Source organism: Aptenodytes forsteri, unplaced genomic scaffold, assembly GCF_000699145.1.
Source record: "Aptenodytes forsteri isolate BGI_AS27 unplaced genomic scaffold, ASM69914v1 Scaffold193, whole genome shotgun sequence".
In the NCBI taxonomy this organism is placed as follows: Eukaryota; Metazoa; Chordata; class Aves; order Sphenisciformes; family Spheniscidae; genus Aptenodytes; species Aptenodytes forsteri.
In genome coordinates this window covers 17,666,854-17,685,824 of record NW_008795405.1, presented here as the reverse complement: position 1 = coordinate 17,685,824, position 18,971 = coordinate 17,666,854, and the positions used below count along the sequence as shown (strand labels likewise).

Sequence of the window (18,971 nt, the reverse complement as noted above, 5' to 3'; positions counted from 1 at the left end):
AGGAAAAAAAAAAAAAATTAAAAAAAAAATTATCTTTATACCCTTACCTGATTCCATGCATATGGCTTCTCATACCACGTAGGAACAATTATATCTCGAGGTTTTGATTTGCAGATTAAGCTGAAATTACATAAAAATAGCCTTAAGAAATACACTTGTATTTGATTAATTATAAATACAAAAGAATTTTTATATTAGATACAACTAGGCTTATACAAGGGGTCTGTGCTGAAGGGAATCTTAATTTCCTTGTTAATCTAGTCTGATTTGTTCTTCTCTGCAGGATACAACTAGGCATTTACAAGGGGTCTGTGCTGAAGGGAATCTTAATTTCCTTGTTAATCTAGTCTGATTTGTTCACTTCTCTGCAGTTTGCCTCTCTAGTTTAAGAAGTCAAAATACAAATTTTCACAGGGACATTAAGTGCATCAGAATGTATTTGCTTTTAAAGAAAATAATGTTTTTTTAATTTACAAAGTAGTAGAATTTGCAACTGTCATTTATTCCATAAGTTTTATGCGCGCTTATTCACTAGAATGTATAATACAGCTATTTTTAGGGTATTTTGTTTTGCATGACAACTCAATTACTATAGATTGTCTGTCTGCTCCAGTTATTTCCTCAAGCTGTGCAAAGTACAACAGTAGTAGACTTTAATTAATGCTGTCTAGATGTGTTTTTCAAACACTCATTTTAGTCTTAAGTGGTGGTGACATGTTGTAAATACAATTAGCTTTCAAAAAATGGAAAAAACTTATGAAAGACTGTTCAGGCTAAATTTTTACAAATTTACTCTTACTAATAAAAGTTTTTTTCCAAGACGTAAAACAAAAGTACATCAGAAAAAAAAAATTCAAAATGAAGATTTTACACAAAGGAAAAGAAGATATCATGACAATAACCAGATTGTCTCTTCCTTTGAAAAGGTAAATAAACAAATAAAAAAATTTAGAAAAATTAGCTGTAGGATCGTTGGAACAGAATCAGTAAAAGCACAAAGATTCCAAGAGAAAACGCTACCACAGAAATATATAAAATCCTAAAGAAAAAAAAGCCCAGAAGGCTGATGAGAGTGACTGAGTCAGGCAGTCAGCACTGACTGAGCCTGAGAAGACGTCAACGCTGAGGACCTGTGCCAAGGAGCTGCGCAGGCTGCTCCTTCCCCTCCCAACTGGCTGGAGATGTCTGAACAATCAACCCAAAAAAGGTGCTGAAACAGTAGCAAGTATCCACATGTCTAAAGAAATAGCAGTGACATTTTTGTGCCTTGAATTTAGCATATAAGTGTTGATGTCCAAGTATGAGCTCCTGTTACTGTCGCAGTCACCTTCAGAGAGGTTTTGTGGCTTTGCTTCTTTCTGCCTATCCACTTTCCTTGACTTCTCCCTACACTCATTATCACATGAATCACGCTAGACATCTTCATTCAGCTTTGAAGGCTAAACATGGTACTACATGGCAGTGTCCAAAGGCAACGCAGACACCAGCTGGCCTGAGGTACTTGGACACAAACAGGAAATGAAATATTGCATCAGCAGTATGCTTGACAGCTCGTATTTTACCAGAGGTTTTGCAGACGTGAAATGCAGACAGCTTGCCGTCAGCCTGCACTGGTGCTCCTTAAGTTGAAAGCACAAGCAGTGTGCACCCTCTGAGGTACAGCCTTTGTGAAGCTGTACCACCACTTTCTGGATGTACACACAACCCACTGGAACAGCTGGCTCAAAGCTGCCGTGTCTCAAAAGAGCAGCTGACCCACTGGCGGCATGCACAGTGTAGCACTCAAAACAAAAATAATCACTTCGCTCCCTTGTCATATCCAACATGTCTGCTGGTCAGCTAACATATAATAGGTATCTCCACATCTTCTGGCAATTGTTTATGCTCTTTTGATTTCATTTCCAGTGTCTCAAAAGGTAAGGCTGACTCCCCCCACACTTGTTAATTTATTATAAAATGCACCACACTGAATTTTCTTTCAAGTTTTGGAAATAAGAAGTATGGGTACTTGCTTTCAACTAAAGGCAATGTAATAGATTTTTTTTCACAGCTGGGGAAAAAAAAAATCAACTGAGCAGATACATTAAAAAAAACAAGAAACACCTGAAAACTCAGCATAAACAGCTGCTCCGATAATAATTTTGATAACCTAGGGTAAGGGCAGCTAGGCTTAAAAGCTTCTGATCTTTATCAGCATGAGGAACTGCCTCACTTTGGCACACAGTTACTTTAGAAAAGCTCTATTCACGAAAAAGGTCACATTTCCTAGAGATGAGGCCAATACTAGAGACCATAACAAAACTCTTAATTCATGGCTGAGCCAGAGCTCTTTTTGAAATCTGTTCAGTACAGAGCCAGGTAAGGATAAGAGAAGTCTACTGATGATACAGATAGCACTAAAATGCACACTACATTTACCAACAAGGAAAGATTTTTCACAGCATGCTCAGCAGTGGCAGACATTAGAAGGAGTGTTACAGGGATACTTCATTGAACTGGTTCCCCCAAACACCTCCCACACACCGCAAGCTGAAAAAGTTCTCAAGACTGGCCGCACTGACTCACAACAGTCTCTTCAGAACCACTGCTTCAGTTACGAGAAGCAGGGAGGCCTGCTGGAAAAAAAGGCAGGCAGCCTTACTTCAATTCCCAAGTTAACCTGGGACTTCCAGCAATTAACTTGGCCAACACTTACCCTACACAGGTCTGTTGAGGGAGGAAAGGCAGCACACACAATTCAAATTTAATGTATAGGGAGAAAGAATTCTAAATCCTTCTGCACTCATGCCATAGGACTTTATTAGCTTTGTCCTGGGTGCCCAAAGCAAAGATACATCAGAACTGGTATCCTGTAGAACAGGTTTTACAGTCTAGGTTTTATGACTCTTAAGTGATCAGCCTTCCCTGAAGAACCAGTGCTTCCACAAGAAGTCTAAAGTTGTTGAGTATACTGCTTTATAAATAAACAAAGTAAATGAAATGCATCACTAAATGAGAACATATATTATTTCCCCAAAGCCTAATCTGAGCTATGCTTCAAGCAGTCACTTATTTTGTTTTTGCTGAGACTGAAACAGATCTTATTTCTACAAAATTATTACCACAGAAGTTTCTGACGAACGTTTTCCTGCAGCTGTGTCATTCTCTCTTGTCCAGAACACACTGCACATTCACAGAGCAGCTTATTAATGGCTGTTCTTAGGATGTTTATCTGTGAAAATACCAGTGACAGAATATAAAGCACTCTAAACCAGCACTAGTTCTGTATTATATGATACTGGCATGAAGGCGGTCATGGCACCCATACCACAGAACTTCAACTGGAATATTATTAACATAAGCAAAAACATCTGAAGTTTTAGAAACACTTCTTCCTCCAGATGCATCTCTGCTGGTCAAAGACATTAATGTTCAGCCACTTGATATCACAATCTTCAAGGTTACTCAGATATACCATAAAACATACAGGCTACCACTTGACTGGATTTTTTCCAATGCAGAATTCCTTCTGTAAAAGTTTGAAGGATTTTCTCTACCTGTCCATAATTTTCACATGCACAACAACTTGGTGTTACCATTCTGGCTAAGGTGTCGTGAATACAGACATCACTCACACCAAGTCAATGCTTTCAGAAAACAATAGCTCACAGATACGTGCATCAGCATGTCTACTGTGTCCTTAAAAAGCCTCTAGAAACCACTGGTCATCACCTAATGTACCTGCCCTGTATATAAAACTAATCAGGGCATGTGAGGTTCTTCACTGTCTAAAGCACATGTCAGATCTGAAGCACAGGTCAAATACAGCTTACTGACCTGCGTAACAGGGTATATGTACATACTTCCCTCTGACACATCTCTGTCTACAAGTTGCAAAAAGGCTGTAATAAGGAATACAGGGGGGTTTATTGTTTGGTTGGTTGATCTGCTCTGGGAGAAGTAGCTTGATACAGATGACTTAGAGCTGTAAAAATCAAACTGAAGATTGCAAAGTAGTAATGCTAGGCTGATCAGTAAAAACCACAATAATCCTAAGAACATAACTAACGAGTACTGACATCCAATTAGTGCAAAACTGATGCTTTTGTTTTGAAAAGTGTACAATGTATTGTTGTATAATATTTTATTTTGTTCAGAGTATGGAGGGGGTAACTTATTTCTGATAAGAATCCAAGGTTATAAACAGGTAGCACACTAAAAAGAAAAAAACCAAAACCCACAGCTTAAAACAAGTTTTCTTATTAACTCTATGAGTTAACAAGCTCTGATGCACTGAATTCTACTTAACTCCTACTATAGCAAAAATTCTTATGCATGTTTTACCTCTGATATGTCTTCCACTCCAAAATGTACATCAAATGTCAGCTCCATGTCATTTTCTGGAAGCAGTGGAGCCCCACAAGGCTGACTCCAACCCAAACCACACAGAACACCAGTAAAATACTTCCCACTTTTATCAACCCTATACAAAAACAAAGAAAACAGTCTCACCTAGAGATGAAGAAACTAAACTCATGTAAAGACAGAGACGTAAATGAATTTGTCTAAGCCTTGCCAAGCAAGATACAGGTGTTTTAGAGAAGCTAAAACAATTGAAAGGCATTCACACCTAGTCATACTGGGTTTTTTAAATATAGTGATGAAACAAAAGTTCTGGTTATGAAAACATATACTCATAAAACTTAAAAAGAAAATCATACATACGCAAAATGAAACTTTAATTAAAGGAAAGCTAGCTTTGCTATGTTGAAATGACAGTCTACAGATACAAGAATTTAAATAAAACACAACAGTAATGCAACTGCCAGAACTCAGCTTTTACAAAAATCACACAAGTTCCTCTCCTCACGTAGGTTTAAAACTTGCCCAGTTCTACAGTTCACCTTCCTAGGCTTCCAGCACGATTGTAAGGAACTGTATTGCCTTATCATGAGGGTAGAGCCTGCAGCACCAATTCATAAGTACATGAAACAAGTTATCTTAGCTACATACTATACTAAAACTGATAAAAGATACAAGAACTACATGAACAGGAAGAGAATATACTAAATGCTGAAAGCAGAGCAAAAAAAAAAATCTGTCACCAACTTGTGAAGGTCCTTAAAAAAACCCACCAAAACAAAATACCACCACTTTTTAAAACGCATGAATACCTGAGTTCTATAGCAGGAGCAAACAGCATACTAAGAAGCGCAAGCAGGCCAGGAATAGGAGGCATCAAAGATGTTTCCTCTAAAATCACAGTAGATCCTGTCACCAAAAAAAAAAAAAAGAGTATCTAATGAAAATGAAACCTCAAAAAGATGGAACCAGTGACATATTTACTTGTAGAACTATTCATATAAAAACAAAAGTCTAGAGAAACTTTCCAAACATTTTTATTAAGCATTACCAGTTGCATTTGCTGATAAAGCAGCAGCAACCAACAATCGCTGAAAGGGATCTTCTGGAGCATCATGGACAACAACAGAGTTTATGCTTTCCTTCTGTATGAAAGCACTTCTGGAGAGGAGATAAGAAATGTTTTCAACGTTAAAAAAATCAAAAACCATACAAACACGTAAAAAAAGAATTATTCTAAATTCACAATGCACCCTCAATGGATAGCAGTTACCGGCTGAAGATTACCTGAATACCATTTAGCAGATGTATATGAAGGTTAATAAATAATCTCCCTCTAAGACATTAAAGCACCTTTAATAAAACTATTCTTAAAATTTTACATAGCAATAGTGTGCATATTAATGCAATTCAGGCCTGACTACTTCAGTCTTTTCAATGAATAAAAACTCTGTAAAAATCTGTAAGAGTAACTAGGATGGTTTTTGCCTATTTATTGAAAGTAACAGCTGAGAACGTGCCTATACTTCACAGTAAAAGCCTTCTCATACCTGAACTGGGATACTCTAGTCATACTGTAGCATTTTACTTCATAAGGACTGAATGGGCCAAGAACTGTTACCTTCAAAAAGAGAGAGAACAAATGATATGCTAGTTAGCCAGCACCTGGATGTCTCTAAATCAAAATCCTTTATAAATGAAAACCAAAACACATTTGAACATGTATTGAGCAACACTGAATTGATAAATTGATAAACAGCATTTTCATTTCACCCATCTAAAGCAAACTTTGCTTGTTGAGGCACCTAAACAAAAATAATGTATTTTCACAGGTGCTGGGGATTCACAACTTTCCTCTGGCTTAAAAAACACAGGTTCAGACTTCACAGAGCACCTAACAAAATTACATCATTTTTGTTTACATGAGCAGGTCTTTAATCTTGAAAATATCTCACTTTATGAAAGTGAGTAGTTAAACAAGATTACTCCTGTGGGTAAACTGAGCATGATTAGGTGCTTAAAAGCCTGAAATTTTATCAGGTCTGACATGGGAAAAAAATTAGAATGTAGACGAGACTTTAATTTGTAATCAGAATGCAGAACAGGGGACACATTTTCATGTTTTATATTCCAGCTTAGTAGTGACTAGATATCTCAAAATACGTAAGTAAGAATAAATTCTGAGTTTGGAATTGGCAGTGGAAGAAACACTCACTGTTTCATTATTATCAGTTATTGGAGTGTTTGCTGCATCACCTATTCTAGCTGCTTACCTATCGCTAGCTGAGGAAGAATGAAACACTGTGTATAGTAAAAACCATGTTTAAATTTTCTGAAAAATTGGTAGGGTCATAATCTTGCTTTTTGCTGTAGCTTATGTAATGAAGACTACCACGTGTGGAAACACTGTGTTCAGTTTTTCAATTTTATCTTCGTTCTGCAGTGGTTCAAAGTGCTGCCTTAGAATGCGTTAGAAGAGTCTGGTCACTTAGCTCTTAGGCTGTACTTCAAAACTTTGTTAAAAGCTGCAATAGCCTAGTCTGCAATGGTGGTCACTTTACAGCTTTCTACCAACAGAAGGCAGAATGCACTATGAAAAGCATCAAGTATGGTTTGGTTATTAAAGATACTTTCAGTCTTCATCTCCGTTCTAACAATGTGAGAAGCAGGGTCATGTAATGACATACCAAAACCACCACTCGAGTTACCTTATGGGTTGGCACACCAGATTTATTGTCAGAAAACAAGTTTAACAATCTTTCAATAAGATGCTTTTCTTCCTCTCTTGAAGATACAGGCATTTTCTCTTCTTTCTTTACTTGGTCCAAAAATAATCCCTTGAGCAAATCATGGCTTTGCTACATAATAATGGAAGACTGTTAAAACCATGAAACAGATGTGTTTTTCAGAAGTTTTACAAAAAAGGTCCTATACGAAGACCATGCATACTCGCATACAAATACAAAAAACAATGTTCTTATCACCTTTCAGATTATATAAAACATAAAAATGGAAGACAGTTAAAACTATGAAACACATTTTTTCAAAGTTTCAACAAACAGTGGAGCAGTTCAATTGATGCCATTATCTCCTGGGAAACATCACTTTCAAAAGGTGTCTCAAAGCAGCAATGCTTTTGGCCAACAGCTCAATACGAATTATGCACACACATAAAAATATATTGTCCCACTCAAGTATTAACCTTGCCTAATCCTATGGCATTAGTCAAGACTTCAGCTCAACTTCTCAGGACTTCAGACAGCCTGAGCTGGAATGAATTAGTATAAGAAAAGTAGAAGCAGCTTACTCAATACATACTTGTGATTCGTATGATTCTTCTGCTAGTTCAGCATAACATTCTTCAATAAGCACATCTCGAATATTCACAAGCTCTTTGCACCTCGAGTAACGGAAAACATCCACATGCAGAACACTATGCACAAGTGAATACACCTTCACTAGAAGAGTATAGCCATTTACTAGTGAGGCAAATCTCTGGCTAGCACTGTAACTCCACCGTTCCCCACATACAAGAGATTTTGCAGATGGACGCATCTTGCATATCTTGAATTCTAAAGCCTAGAGCAAAAACATTGAAAACAACGCTTGCCTGAGTAGAGAATCAGCACGAATCAGCACTATAAATGACTTCATAATTATTGCAGTGGCTAATGCAAATTCCTAGGACTGCTGTAAAGCTACTGGCGAAATTCCTATTCCGTCATTGCCAATGCAACTACACTTTACATCTCATATCACTTCAATATTGTACATAGTTGCTAATGAATCAGAGCAAACAGAGCATAAGTAAAAGATAATTTGGTATTAATTCACCATCCACATTAAAATCTTAGGAGTGTAGAGATGTCTACTCTGGAAAAAACTTTACAATCCACTGTTCTTTTCAACGAAGGTAACAGAAAACTTGGCAAGACCACTGCAGCTATTCTGTCCCTGGCAGGTGAGAGTAATTGAGTTCTCATTTAACTCGTTTCCACAATCACTATCTGTAATTATGTCTTTGAATGAATTTACAACAGAAACCCTGTTTTTTTTCTAGCCGGTCATTAAAACTGGTCATTAGAAGATTAGGCCTGAAGCAGAAATACATTTCCCTTTAATACATCTGAAGAAAACACAAAAAAGGATGCTTCTTTCAAAAATTAATTCTACTTATTTTTTAAAATCAGTTATAAAAGAAAACCAAACAAAATTAACCCTGTTGAGACCTAATATTAAGAGATAAATAAAATAAAACCATACTTCTGCTGGTTCATTTCTCATTTTCATCTTTAAACACCTCAGAGAATAAAGTTAGTATGATACACCTGTTTCAATTAGCTTAAAAATATCTGAATGAGGACTGAATAGCTGGATTTCACTTGAAGTCCAGTTATTTTATTTGTAAATGTAGCTCTCAAGAGAATTATTTTTCCAGAAAACTAGCTACAAAGTCCCTCAGATTTGTGTTACAGATCACTATTTAAGTATCAAGAGAGTTCTGTCTGAAAAGATCCAAGCCAAGCCAGTAGTTCAAAGAATAGCAAAGCAGCACAAAGCAAAAAAAGACTTCTAGCTTTGAGCAGTTTAAATCAGGTATCTCCTACATATTTGTCCTGTAACTAATAGTGTAGCAGAGCAGGAGCTTTGATGGAGCGAAAATATGCAAGACACTTGTCACTGCAGACAAGAGGAGATACTATGCTGCCACTTACCTGTAGTAGGAGCAGCTAAGTTTAAACAGAGAACAATAGATTAAACTAGGCATTGATAGTTTCTCCTCTCTGGGCTGTTTTCTAGGCTGTATAAACCTCTGTCATTTGCTCAGAGGTTCTTTAGACTAAAGCAAAGCTGATCTACTGCTCAGCCTGTTACTCCTGAGCTTTGCACATAAGCAGGCAATAGAGGAACCAGAACAACATTCTCCTTCTAGAGAGAAGTTCTACTTTTCATAGAACTGATGGACAGCAAAGAAACCGATAACCAAAAGCAACAAGCAGCAGAAGGCAGCTGTTAGAGCAATTTCCTCTCTCCTTCCGCTGTTCTTGTGATTGTAGGCGGGACATAGATCCCACTATGTTGTCCCCACAGAAACAGGACTAGTTCAAACATTCAGTTAAAAAAAAAATGAATACAATGTTGTTTACGTCCAGTCAGGCAGCAAGTTCAGGCTTGCTTTTTTTTCTTTCCCCCTCCTCTCTAGCAAGTGACAAAAGGCTGAATAACATTTCTCTACAATTTCTCTACAATTAAACACAATGCAGTTCAGTTACACGCAAGAATTACTGCTCTGTGCATACACACCTGTGGAAAGCATTTATTGACCTATTAGTGAAGGGGATTTGTAGGTACTCCCATTAGCAAAATACATGTTACTTCATTATTATTCTGAAAAGCACTACGATTTGAAGCATACTTCTGTTTGCCAGACCAGACATGAAAATATCTATTAAGCAGCAGCAAATAGCATCACCCCTACCTGGAAAGGAAGCTCTTGAAGACAGCTTGGAATCTCTTTTAATTTCTTTAAAGGCACTTTTGATCTATTGCCATAATCCACAAAAAAAACCTGGAAAAAGAATCAAGAGCATCTGCAGAGATTCCACAACATTAGAAATGCTACTTTTAGTGGCAAGGAAAGCAACAACCTAAGTTTAATAATGACAGTACAACACAATCTTATCAAGCGAAGTGGAAGCAAATTCAGAGTCTGGAAAACATGCAAATGAAGTCATGTCAAAATTAATAGCTCATATTTTATCATGTCTGTTATTTGATCCCATGGCTTAAAACATCCACTGGTAATGCAAATAATCTGCTAAATCTAGAAAAGACAAATTTCTCTGAAAGGCTCTAATTCTCTCCCCGCAATTAAATCTGTATAACCTTACTTCTTAACAGTAAGTGATACTACCTAATAACTGCTTTTAGATAAGCAAATGCTAACATGGATCGGGTGACTGTTTATAAATGCAAAAGATAAAGTGATGAGATTAGCACTGTTATTCACTAGTTTTCCATGACTTTAAACAGATGACTATGTTCAGTATTAACTCTATAATGGTGACACCCAGCTATGTTAAGAAATCAAGAAATTCAAAGGAGGAATTGGCTGTGCAAAGGCCAATCTTACAAAAATAAAAAAAACCCTGTCCTTAACTGCTGAAAAGTATTGGCCTGAAAAATGAACACCAGTCTTGAACTGTAGCACTAATTTTCATTACTGATCTCGGCACAAAAACTTAAAATGTTCTGGTGAATTTGCTGATGATATAGAACTCAGCAACATAAGCAGATACAAAAAAGATCACACTGAATGGACCTGAGAACTCAACAGGAACAGGGAGAACCAAATGGTATCAAGTAAAAGATCATATCCTTCAGCATTTTTAACAATTTCTGCTATAAATGCTCCATTATTATTTATAAATTCTAATTAGTTGGAAATTACCAAAGAGACAGAACTGAGTATAAAATGACAAGAGGTGGCCCATGCAAAAAAGCTATGAAAAGGCAAATGTGGCATGTGCCACGTGAAATATTTTTGAATGCAGAGGAGAAACACTGTGTTGGAAGAGGAATACTAGCGTCACTGCATAAGCAAAGGCAGAACTGTCAGTATGGGAGCATGCATAATTCTGCTTCAGAAAATTGAGGTCAAAACAAAATAGAGGAGTAAGATGGAGACCAGGTGAACAGAGAGTCAATGTAGTACGTGAGATGAGAAAGAGTGCAGCTTGCTTCAATTAGCAAAACAAAGTCCACGAAGAAAAGATAGACAAGAAACTGGAGGGGAGGGGAAAGAGGAGGAAAAGAAGAAAACCTAAGTAAACCAGGGGAAGAAACACTGGCAGAAGAACAAGCTTAGATGAATTGGCCACGAATGACTGAAAACTGCCAATACACTGGGGGCAAGAAAGTTACTTTTCAGATGGATCTCAATAAATTTATGAAGAGGAAGTGATGGGGCTGCTGCCAGCAATGCAGCACTGGACTCTGATCTAGGCATTCCTTACCATGTTTTCAAAGTTACTGGAGGTTTTAGTCTTTATTTTGCTTCCCTCTGCTTCAGCACACAAGACACTTTACTGTATCAACAACAGTCTCTCAATTTAATACTAAAACATTCCTGTGTTCTGGAAAAAAACTAACTCATCTATTCTGGCAACATTCTATTAAGGTTTTATTTTAGTTCTAGTTCTACAAATTTCTTTACTGGAATATTTATAATTATCATGAACATAGCGCTTTGTAAAAAAAAAAAAAAAAAGCATAGCTCCAAGATTGTTAACCCAATTACATCCTACCAATTCAATATGACACAACATATCACTGTACCTCAGCAAAATCTCCACAAACATACAGAATACGAGCTCTGTAGTATCCTCTGTTTTCCAGATGAGTGAATGGTGCCAGACAAACCAGCTCTGGATGTGGAGACACTGGCAAATCCATCAGGTTCTGGTAGTTAATTTCAGCAGTAAGAGCCTGGAGTACAGTCCTATTTTTTTCATCTATCCTGTAACCCCAGAAGTGTCCAACTTCTACTATCTGAAAGTATAAAAATTAGACAATATCAGATTTCATTTTATTCTTCTACATCAAACACAAAACACATCTGAGCAAAATACATGAAAGCACTCCTATTCCTGACACACACAGAGAAATGTTCTCATACTGCAATAATGCAGTGAAGCATTTCTCTCTCATAATTAGATGTTATTTTAATATGTTTGTTTGCTGTGCAACTGCAATACACTTTTCATCTAAATAGACCCTGATATAAGCATTAGTAAAATACAGAAAATTAAGGAAAGACTGCTTCCATTTTTCTAAACCAAATTAACATACAGCAAATATAAGGTATACAGTTGATTAGACAGATAGAGATATGGTGCACTTCTCCTATTTGTGAAAGAATACCAGTTAGCTACATCTATCAGCAAATCAGCATTGTTACTGTTATGATTAGCCAACCTGTAGGAAACTGAAAGGAACACACCACTATTTAAATCAAATTGAATAAAATGTCTCATTTTCAAATGGCTTACTGAACTCATATACCATTTCTGATCTTATATTGAATGCTCGCGATAAAAAAAGAATCAATATTTACAATACATACGATCATTAAAGTTCATGTATTAAATAGAAGTAGCATAGATAGCTAAGGGATTGGAATGCGTCTGATCAAATCCATGAACTTTTTTGATCCAAGAGACTTAGCTGAATAAAATGAAGAAAATACTCCTTTCTGCACTTGCAAAACACTTCACTACTACCAAGAGATGTTTTAATACTTCAGCCTATAATTTCCACTAGCTCAGTGGTCTGGATTTTTTTATTATTATTTTTATTTCAGCAGCATATATACTGCTTGCTATTACTCAATTTCTTGAGAAGACAATAGTTAACACAAGATTTAAAAATTCTCAGCTTCAGAATTCAGAAATATTTATATATACATATAATTTTGCCCTAACACACTATCTTTTATGTGTGCAATATTTTTCCAAATGGGCACATAGTATCGTTAATTCATCTAATTTCTCACATCTACAGTTTCTGAAGAAAACTGTCCATTAATAATAACCAGGTAAATGGCCCAAATACCTACTGATTCTCATTTCTATAGTGTACACAAATGTTTTACCTCTCCCACTAATCCTCTTTACATTTATGCCTACTTCCAGCAAATCCCACAAATTTTGTGTGAGTACTGTTTAACAAAGAACTACTAAAAATTAGACCAAGAATATTCTCCATACCTCTTATGGATACCTCTGTGCTAAAAACATTATTAGTAACCATTCTTTTCATTTAAGCTTGTGAAATATTCACCTCTACAAAGTTATCTAGGTACCGATTATTAGATGTGACCTACTTCAGATGTTCAACATTCCTACCTCCGTTATCTTGATGGACAGAAGACGAGTTGGGATCATCTTTGACTGTTGTAAAGTACCAAATGAGATTTCCACAGGCTCCACTGTCTTCTTCTGACAGTCCACCTTTACTCTAAAAAGTTTATGGAATAAAGATGCTAAATACTTCACTCACAAGCGAAAACTCAAGAGTTCAATTTTTTTGCTTTCATTTGCTTCCCAAGGTGTCCCTAGGGCACATTTATGTACTTAATGACTTTTACTTAGCAATATATTAATTCAATTAGAACATAAAATGACCACGCAGAACCAAACTACTACAGAGAAACTGTCTGAATTCTGTTATGACCAAACACAGGAAGATACATACCAAGATGCAACTGTGCCATCAATTTATTAGAAATCCAAAGAATTAAGGTTAAATAGTGAGGCTTTTTGCTATGGCATGCCTTCTAAGCTTATTTTTTAAAAATAAATTTAGTACACTGCAGCACAAAGATAAATTCAGCATATCTTTTTTTTTTACATATAAAATATTCCTTTTACTTGACAAAAGTTAAGAACTCTAAAATTAGTCTTTCAGCCTAGGAGGCTTCTTTCTTGAGTCCCTCAAGAATTAATTTTCACAAAGATTTTTAAGTGCTGTTTTGGGCACAGTGAAACTGCTAAAATGTTTTATTAAAAACTAAGTACAATCAACTGGAAGTGTTCACCTGCACTTTAACCTTTCTAGTTCATTCCTGCCTTCCTATTTTAAGATTTCTTATTTTAAAATATTAAAATGGCTGCGGACCATCAGGAGCTAGGCAGATTACCATTTTAGCAAGTTGCTTGTATGACCTGAACCTGAGAATCACAGACAGCATGTAATAACAATGAAACCCACATGCCAGATTTTTCTAGCAAAAGCAGGTGTGGACCAAAGAGACTTACCACATTGCATTCCTCACCAGTATTTTCTATTATGCCTCCCCACCTTATGCTGTTACATTTCCCCCCAATTTCTGTTGTTATGCTCCTCCTCCCTCCCCTTCTTTTATGTTCCCAAATGCCACTCCTTATTTATTTTGGTTCTAGCAATCCCCACACTGTCTCTAGCATGAACAGAAATGACTGTGTACATCTGTATTTCCATATGCCAAAGGCAAATGGACTAAAACCTTAAGAAAAAGACAGTGTATACTTGGAGTTCTCTTAAACAGTAAACCACCTTTAACTATAAAGAAATATTCAAGACAATCATGTTATTTCTAGTCCTGCAAAAACATTCTGCTTATACAAGGTTTACACATCTGTTTTTTGAACCTAACGTCTTCCTTGGTGACACTTCCAAGGAAATTCCCACTGAATCCAACAAACTGCATTTCAACTTTACACTGCAAAGAAATCCATTTTCCATATGCAACACAATTACCTTAGAGATTCCACACTTGCAGCTCTCACACCTTGCAATTGCCTTTCAATGTCATCTGGATAATGAACATTCAGCTCAAGAGGAATTTTCAGCTGTGACATCTTGACTGACAGGTACACTGCAGGAAGAACCTTAAAGCCCTCCATTGGGTTACGGGAGAACTCCACAAAAGCCCTGTTCAAAAAAAAAAACAACCCACCAAATAAAATTGCAGTAAATACTTGATAAGGAATCGAAACCCAACAAAAAAAACCCCACAAAAGCCATTTCTTCTCCCTGTCTTTATCTTAGCAGGCCAGAAACCAGTAAAAAGTAGGCTCCTCACAGGCTTTGCTTACTGCTCTTAGGCACCTTAAAAATTTAATTATCATGATGGTTATAAGAAAACTTTCTAACATTCTCACAGGCACATACCAAATTTACTGAGCATATTTAATACAAATAGAAAGGATGTGAAAATATACGTGAATAAGAAAAGAATTAAAGATTGGAAAAGGCATAAGAAGGGCTACATGAATTCAACTTTGGGCAGTTGTAGTCCAAAGTTAGCCAGAAGATTAGCTAAAACAGCCAGTCAACTTGCATTTTGTGCAAAGCCATCTGACAGTACAGATGAGCTAAATTCTGTATACAAGTTAGAAATAAATACAGACAGATCAGTGGCAGTTAAGGTCCACTGTCAAACAGAAGAGACAAAACAGAAGGCAGTCTCTAACTCAGCTAGTTTATCTAATGTTATTCCAACTAATGCATATCAAACTTCAAAACCACCTTACTCTAGCCAATATATTAATAAATTACTGATTCCAGAGACGTGAGAAGAAATAAACTCATTTTGTCAGCGCACCACTGACAAAGAAATTGATTACTAGATTCATAACTGAGAACATAAGAAAGGCAGGATACTTAAAGTATTTTATACTTACTTTGATCCATCATAGGCAATACATTTTACCTGCCCACACTGTCTAAACAATGACTGCAACTGTTTGTGGTATAGATATCCATAGGGAGGAATATTCTTCAGCTGTTAAGAAAAAGAAGTTAAATTTGCATACATTCAATTATTCGCCTAAATAGTTTGCTTCCTCCTTCACTTGAGCTGCAATAGTGATACACAATCTAAACCCCAACAAATTCCAAAAATGCTATATACTATATTAAATTCAAAAATCTCAAAAGACAATAAAATCAGAGTTTTGCTGCTAATGCTGCCGTACTGCCTCAAACCAGTAGATGTTTTTTTTTCTCTAAATGAAGCAGCTTCATTTGTAATTATATATATTTCATTGACAATTTTTCCTAGAAGCTGTCTAGTATCCCTCTTTTTGCTTGTAACAGAAAAGCAACGGATTGCTATGCTTCCTTGTCCACCATTGGGAACTACATCCCAGGCAGTGCGCATAGCCTGGGAAACAGGAGGAGCTACAGCCCTGCGTGTCCTGGCAGAACTACCACATATTGAGTTACTGAGGTATGGTGGGACAGCTTGCACAACTGGAGAGCACTTATGGATGGATACATGCTTCTTAGGGATGACAGACAAAGAGCAACCTCCTGGTCTTCCCTGTGTGGAGGAAGGTGCTCTTACATGGAGCAGACAATGGGACAACCCAGCTCTTGTGGGTCAGGATAAGAGAAGAGGTCGGTAAAGGTAACACTGAGGTAGGAATTTGTAACAGAGCATCAGTCAGGATGAAGCAGACAATCTTTAGGCAACTTGCAGAGGTCTCCAGATGACAGACCCTGCATCTTAGAGGGAGACAATAAGGTCCCTGATAACCTGCTAGAAGGACAGGACACAAGCTCCTAGATTTCTGAAGGGTGTTGAAAGTGACTCTTAACATAGGTCATGAGCCAAACAGGTCTCTTCTGGATCTGCTATTAGCAAACAGCGTAGAACTTGTTACAGAAATGACAATCAACAGCAGCCTGGGCCAGAGCAACCAGGGAAGAGAGTAGCTCAAGATCCTGAGGAGAATGAGGAAGACAGGTAGCAGAATACACATCCTGAAGTTTAGGACAGCACATTTGGTTTATTCAGGGGAATATAAGGTAGGTGGGATCCCATGGGAAGTTGCAGAATCTCCATCCTCAGAGCTTTTTTGAAACCCAAGTGGATGAAGGCCTAAGCAACATGGTCTGAATTCACTGTTAATCCTGCTTTGACCTTATCACCAGGCTAGATGACTTCATGAGGTTTCTTCCAAATTGAATTATTAAACAATTTCGTTATTCTTCTTGGGTTTTAATCCTGAAGCCACTACAAATTGCTGAAGTTACTGGAGTTGCAACATTTTTTCAAAGGCATTCTGTTAAGAATAACATTCTAGTTAAGTATATTGGATTGCATAATGTTAAGCATTGTGGATTCTATAGACTGTATATAGTTAAGTAGAATGGATTATGACTTTACCATGTATGACCAAGGCAACAAGAGAGATAGTTGTGCACTTCACAAATTCTGTGAGCTAAACTAGCTTGAAAACTAACTCTACAAAGCAACAGAATAGCTTTCTCCTACCTTAACACCTGGCTCACTCAGGAGGCAGATGAGATCCAACATAAGAAAAGGGCATGTGCAGTCAAAAGCAAAGCAAGACTCCAGCAACACTAATTTCTATCAGTTTAGGGCTGTTGTTTCACAACTATTCATATGCCACTGTAGCCAGATAGCCATTTCTCTACCTTTTTCTTACTCAATCATCTCTCATAGGAGATCTTGCTTTAATACAGAATCACAGAACTCCTAAATAGCAAGTTCAAACTTCTGGACTTTGAACTATTTTTCAGGGGCTATACAACTGTCTATTCTTCTCTTTGGTTGTTACAATCTTAGACGGGAAGGAATAGATTATTTTTAGAAAATCTTCATATGCCTTGAAGTTACAGTACTAAGATCAGCTGCTGGTCAAAAACATGGGTCTAGGTCAGACTGCAATAACTGCCTCAAGGCAAGATGATTTAGAGAAACCAGAGAGTGGGAGGAATAATTACCTTTTATATCTCTGGCACACCCCATTAGGAGCATCATACGGCTATAAGAAGAGTCTCTCAGATTGAAAGCTTGAGGAATGTGCAGCACTTGTGCCCAGGAAGATCATTTACACTGATGAAGACACAGCAGCTTCCTTCTTCAAGATAACAAGCAGTTAATATATGAGCAGATCAAGAGTTACATACATTAAAGGTAAATAGCTCCTTAGATCTAACAGTTTAATCTTAATCAATGTTGCTGTGGCAAGACTAATCTTGTCGTTATTCCAACAGATTGAGTCTAGTCTGTTAGGACTTTTTTTTTCCCCTTCAATATCCTGAAACAATGTGTTAAAAACTTCAAAAACATGCATAAATGTGTTTGTGCACACATATTGCCATGCCAGCATCTCCTTCAGTATAGAACTAGCCTCTCTCTTGGGTAAGCAGTAAAGCACGAAAAAATTCCTTGTCAGTAAGCTTTTATGAGTTTCTCTCCTACCGTTTCATCTATTTCCTCTTGTTCCAATACAAGTCTATTCTTTGAGGCTCACTGGTTTGTAGGTTTGTTTTCTTTAAGCACAGGTCATGGTTATTTTACAGTGTTATATCTAGTTCTGATACACCAAACATTTTCCTAGTTTAGATTGTGTACCATCTTGCAAAAATCAACACAGACATTTCAAACTTGCACTTATTCAATCAGATAAAAAATATTTCTAAAAGAAAAAGATAAAAAGAAAGCAGAGTGCAATACCTGAGTAACCTTAAAGCAACAAGCATGTATGCCATGCGCTATCAAGTAGGAGATTACAAGAGTAACATTAAAGTTGCAACAACACATTTCATAAATAGTCACTAAAAAGTACCCTTGATAGTCCTGTTCTATTTTTCAAATCTTTCATTAGTTTTATGAAAGTTGTTTGCCTGTGCAAGACTAGCAATCAAATGCAATGGGGCAGTTCTCAGTAAGAATTCTTCTAGAATTGCCCATCCACACAATGCTTATTATATTGGAAGAAAGGGAGATGGGAGAGAAGACAACTTACCAAGTGAGGATCAGAGTAGATAATTATTTCTGTCCTTGCCCAAGACAGAACAAAACTTGAAAATACCGCCCAAACACTACATATTTTTATTACTTGATTCTTTATTAAGTCATTCACCTTCTTAACATACCATTACAGTGGTTTTTGGATCTTTGCCAGCAAGGTCTCTCACAGCAAATTCTTCATCACATTTTCCAAAAGTAAAGTAGTTTGGATAGAAAGCACCAGCTATTACAACCTGAAATCAAGAGAATGTTTTGTAACATCACAGCAGATTAATTCAGTTTCTTGAAAAGAGATACACTA

At 36.8% G+C, this 18,971-nt stretch overlaps 1 protein-coding gene across 1 annotated transcript in view; it reads right to left on the bottom strand.

Annotated features, from left to right (window-relative positions):
* TDRD9 (tudor domain containing 9) overlaps positions 1-18,971 on the bottom strand; it is a 57,649-nt gene that overhangs the window by 1,376 nt on the left and 37,302 nt on the right. The window contains 14 exon segments of the mRNA XM_019472455.1: positions 48-120; positions 3,102-3,211; positions 4,324-4,462; positions 5,154-5,250; positions 5,393-5,502; positions 5,892-5,962; positions 7,050-7,199; positions 7,660-7,920; positions 9,821-9,910; positions 11,680-11,892; positions 13,248-13,359; positions 14,641-14,814; positions 15,567-15,667; positions 18,796-18,903. Coding sequence (XP_019328000.1) covers positions 48-120; positions 3,102-3,211; positions 4,324-4,462; positions 5,154-5,250; positions 5,393-5,502; positions 5,892-5,962; positions 7,050-7,199; positions 7,660-7,920; positions 9,821-9,910; positions 11,680-11,892; positions 13,248-13,359; positions 14,641-14,814; positions 15,567-15,667; positions 18,796-18,903 — 1,809 coding nt within the window.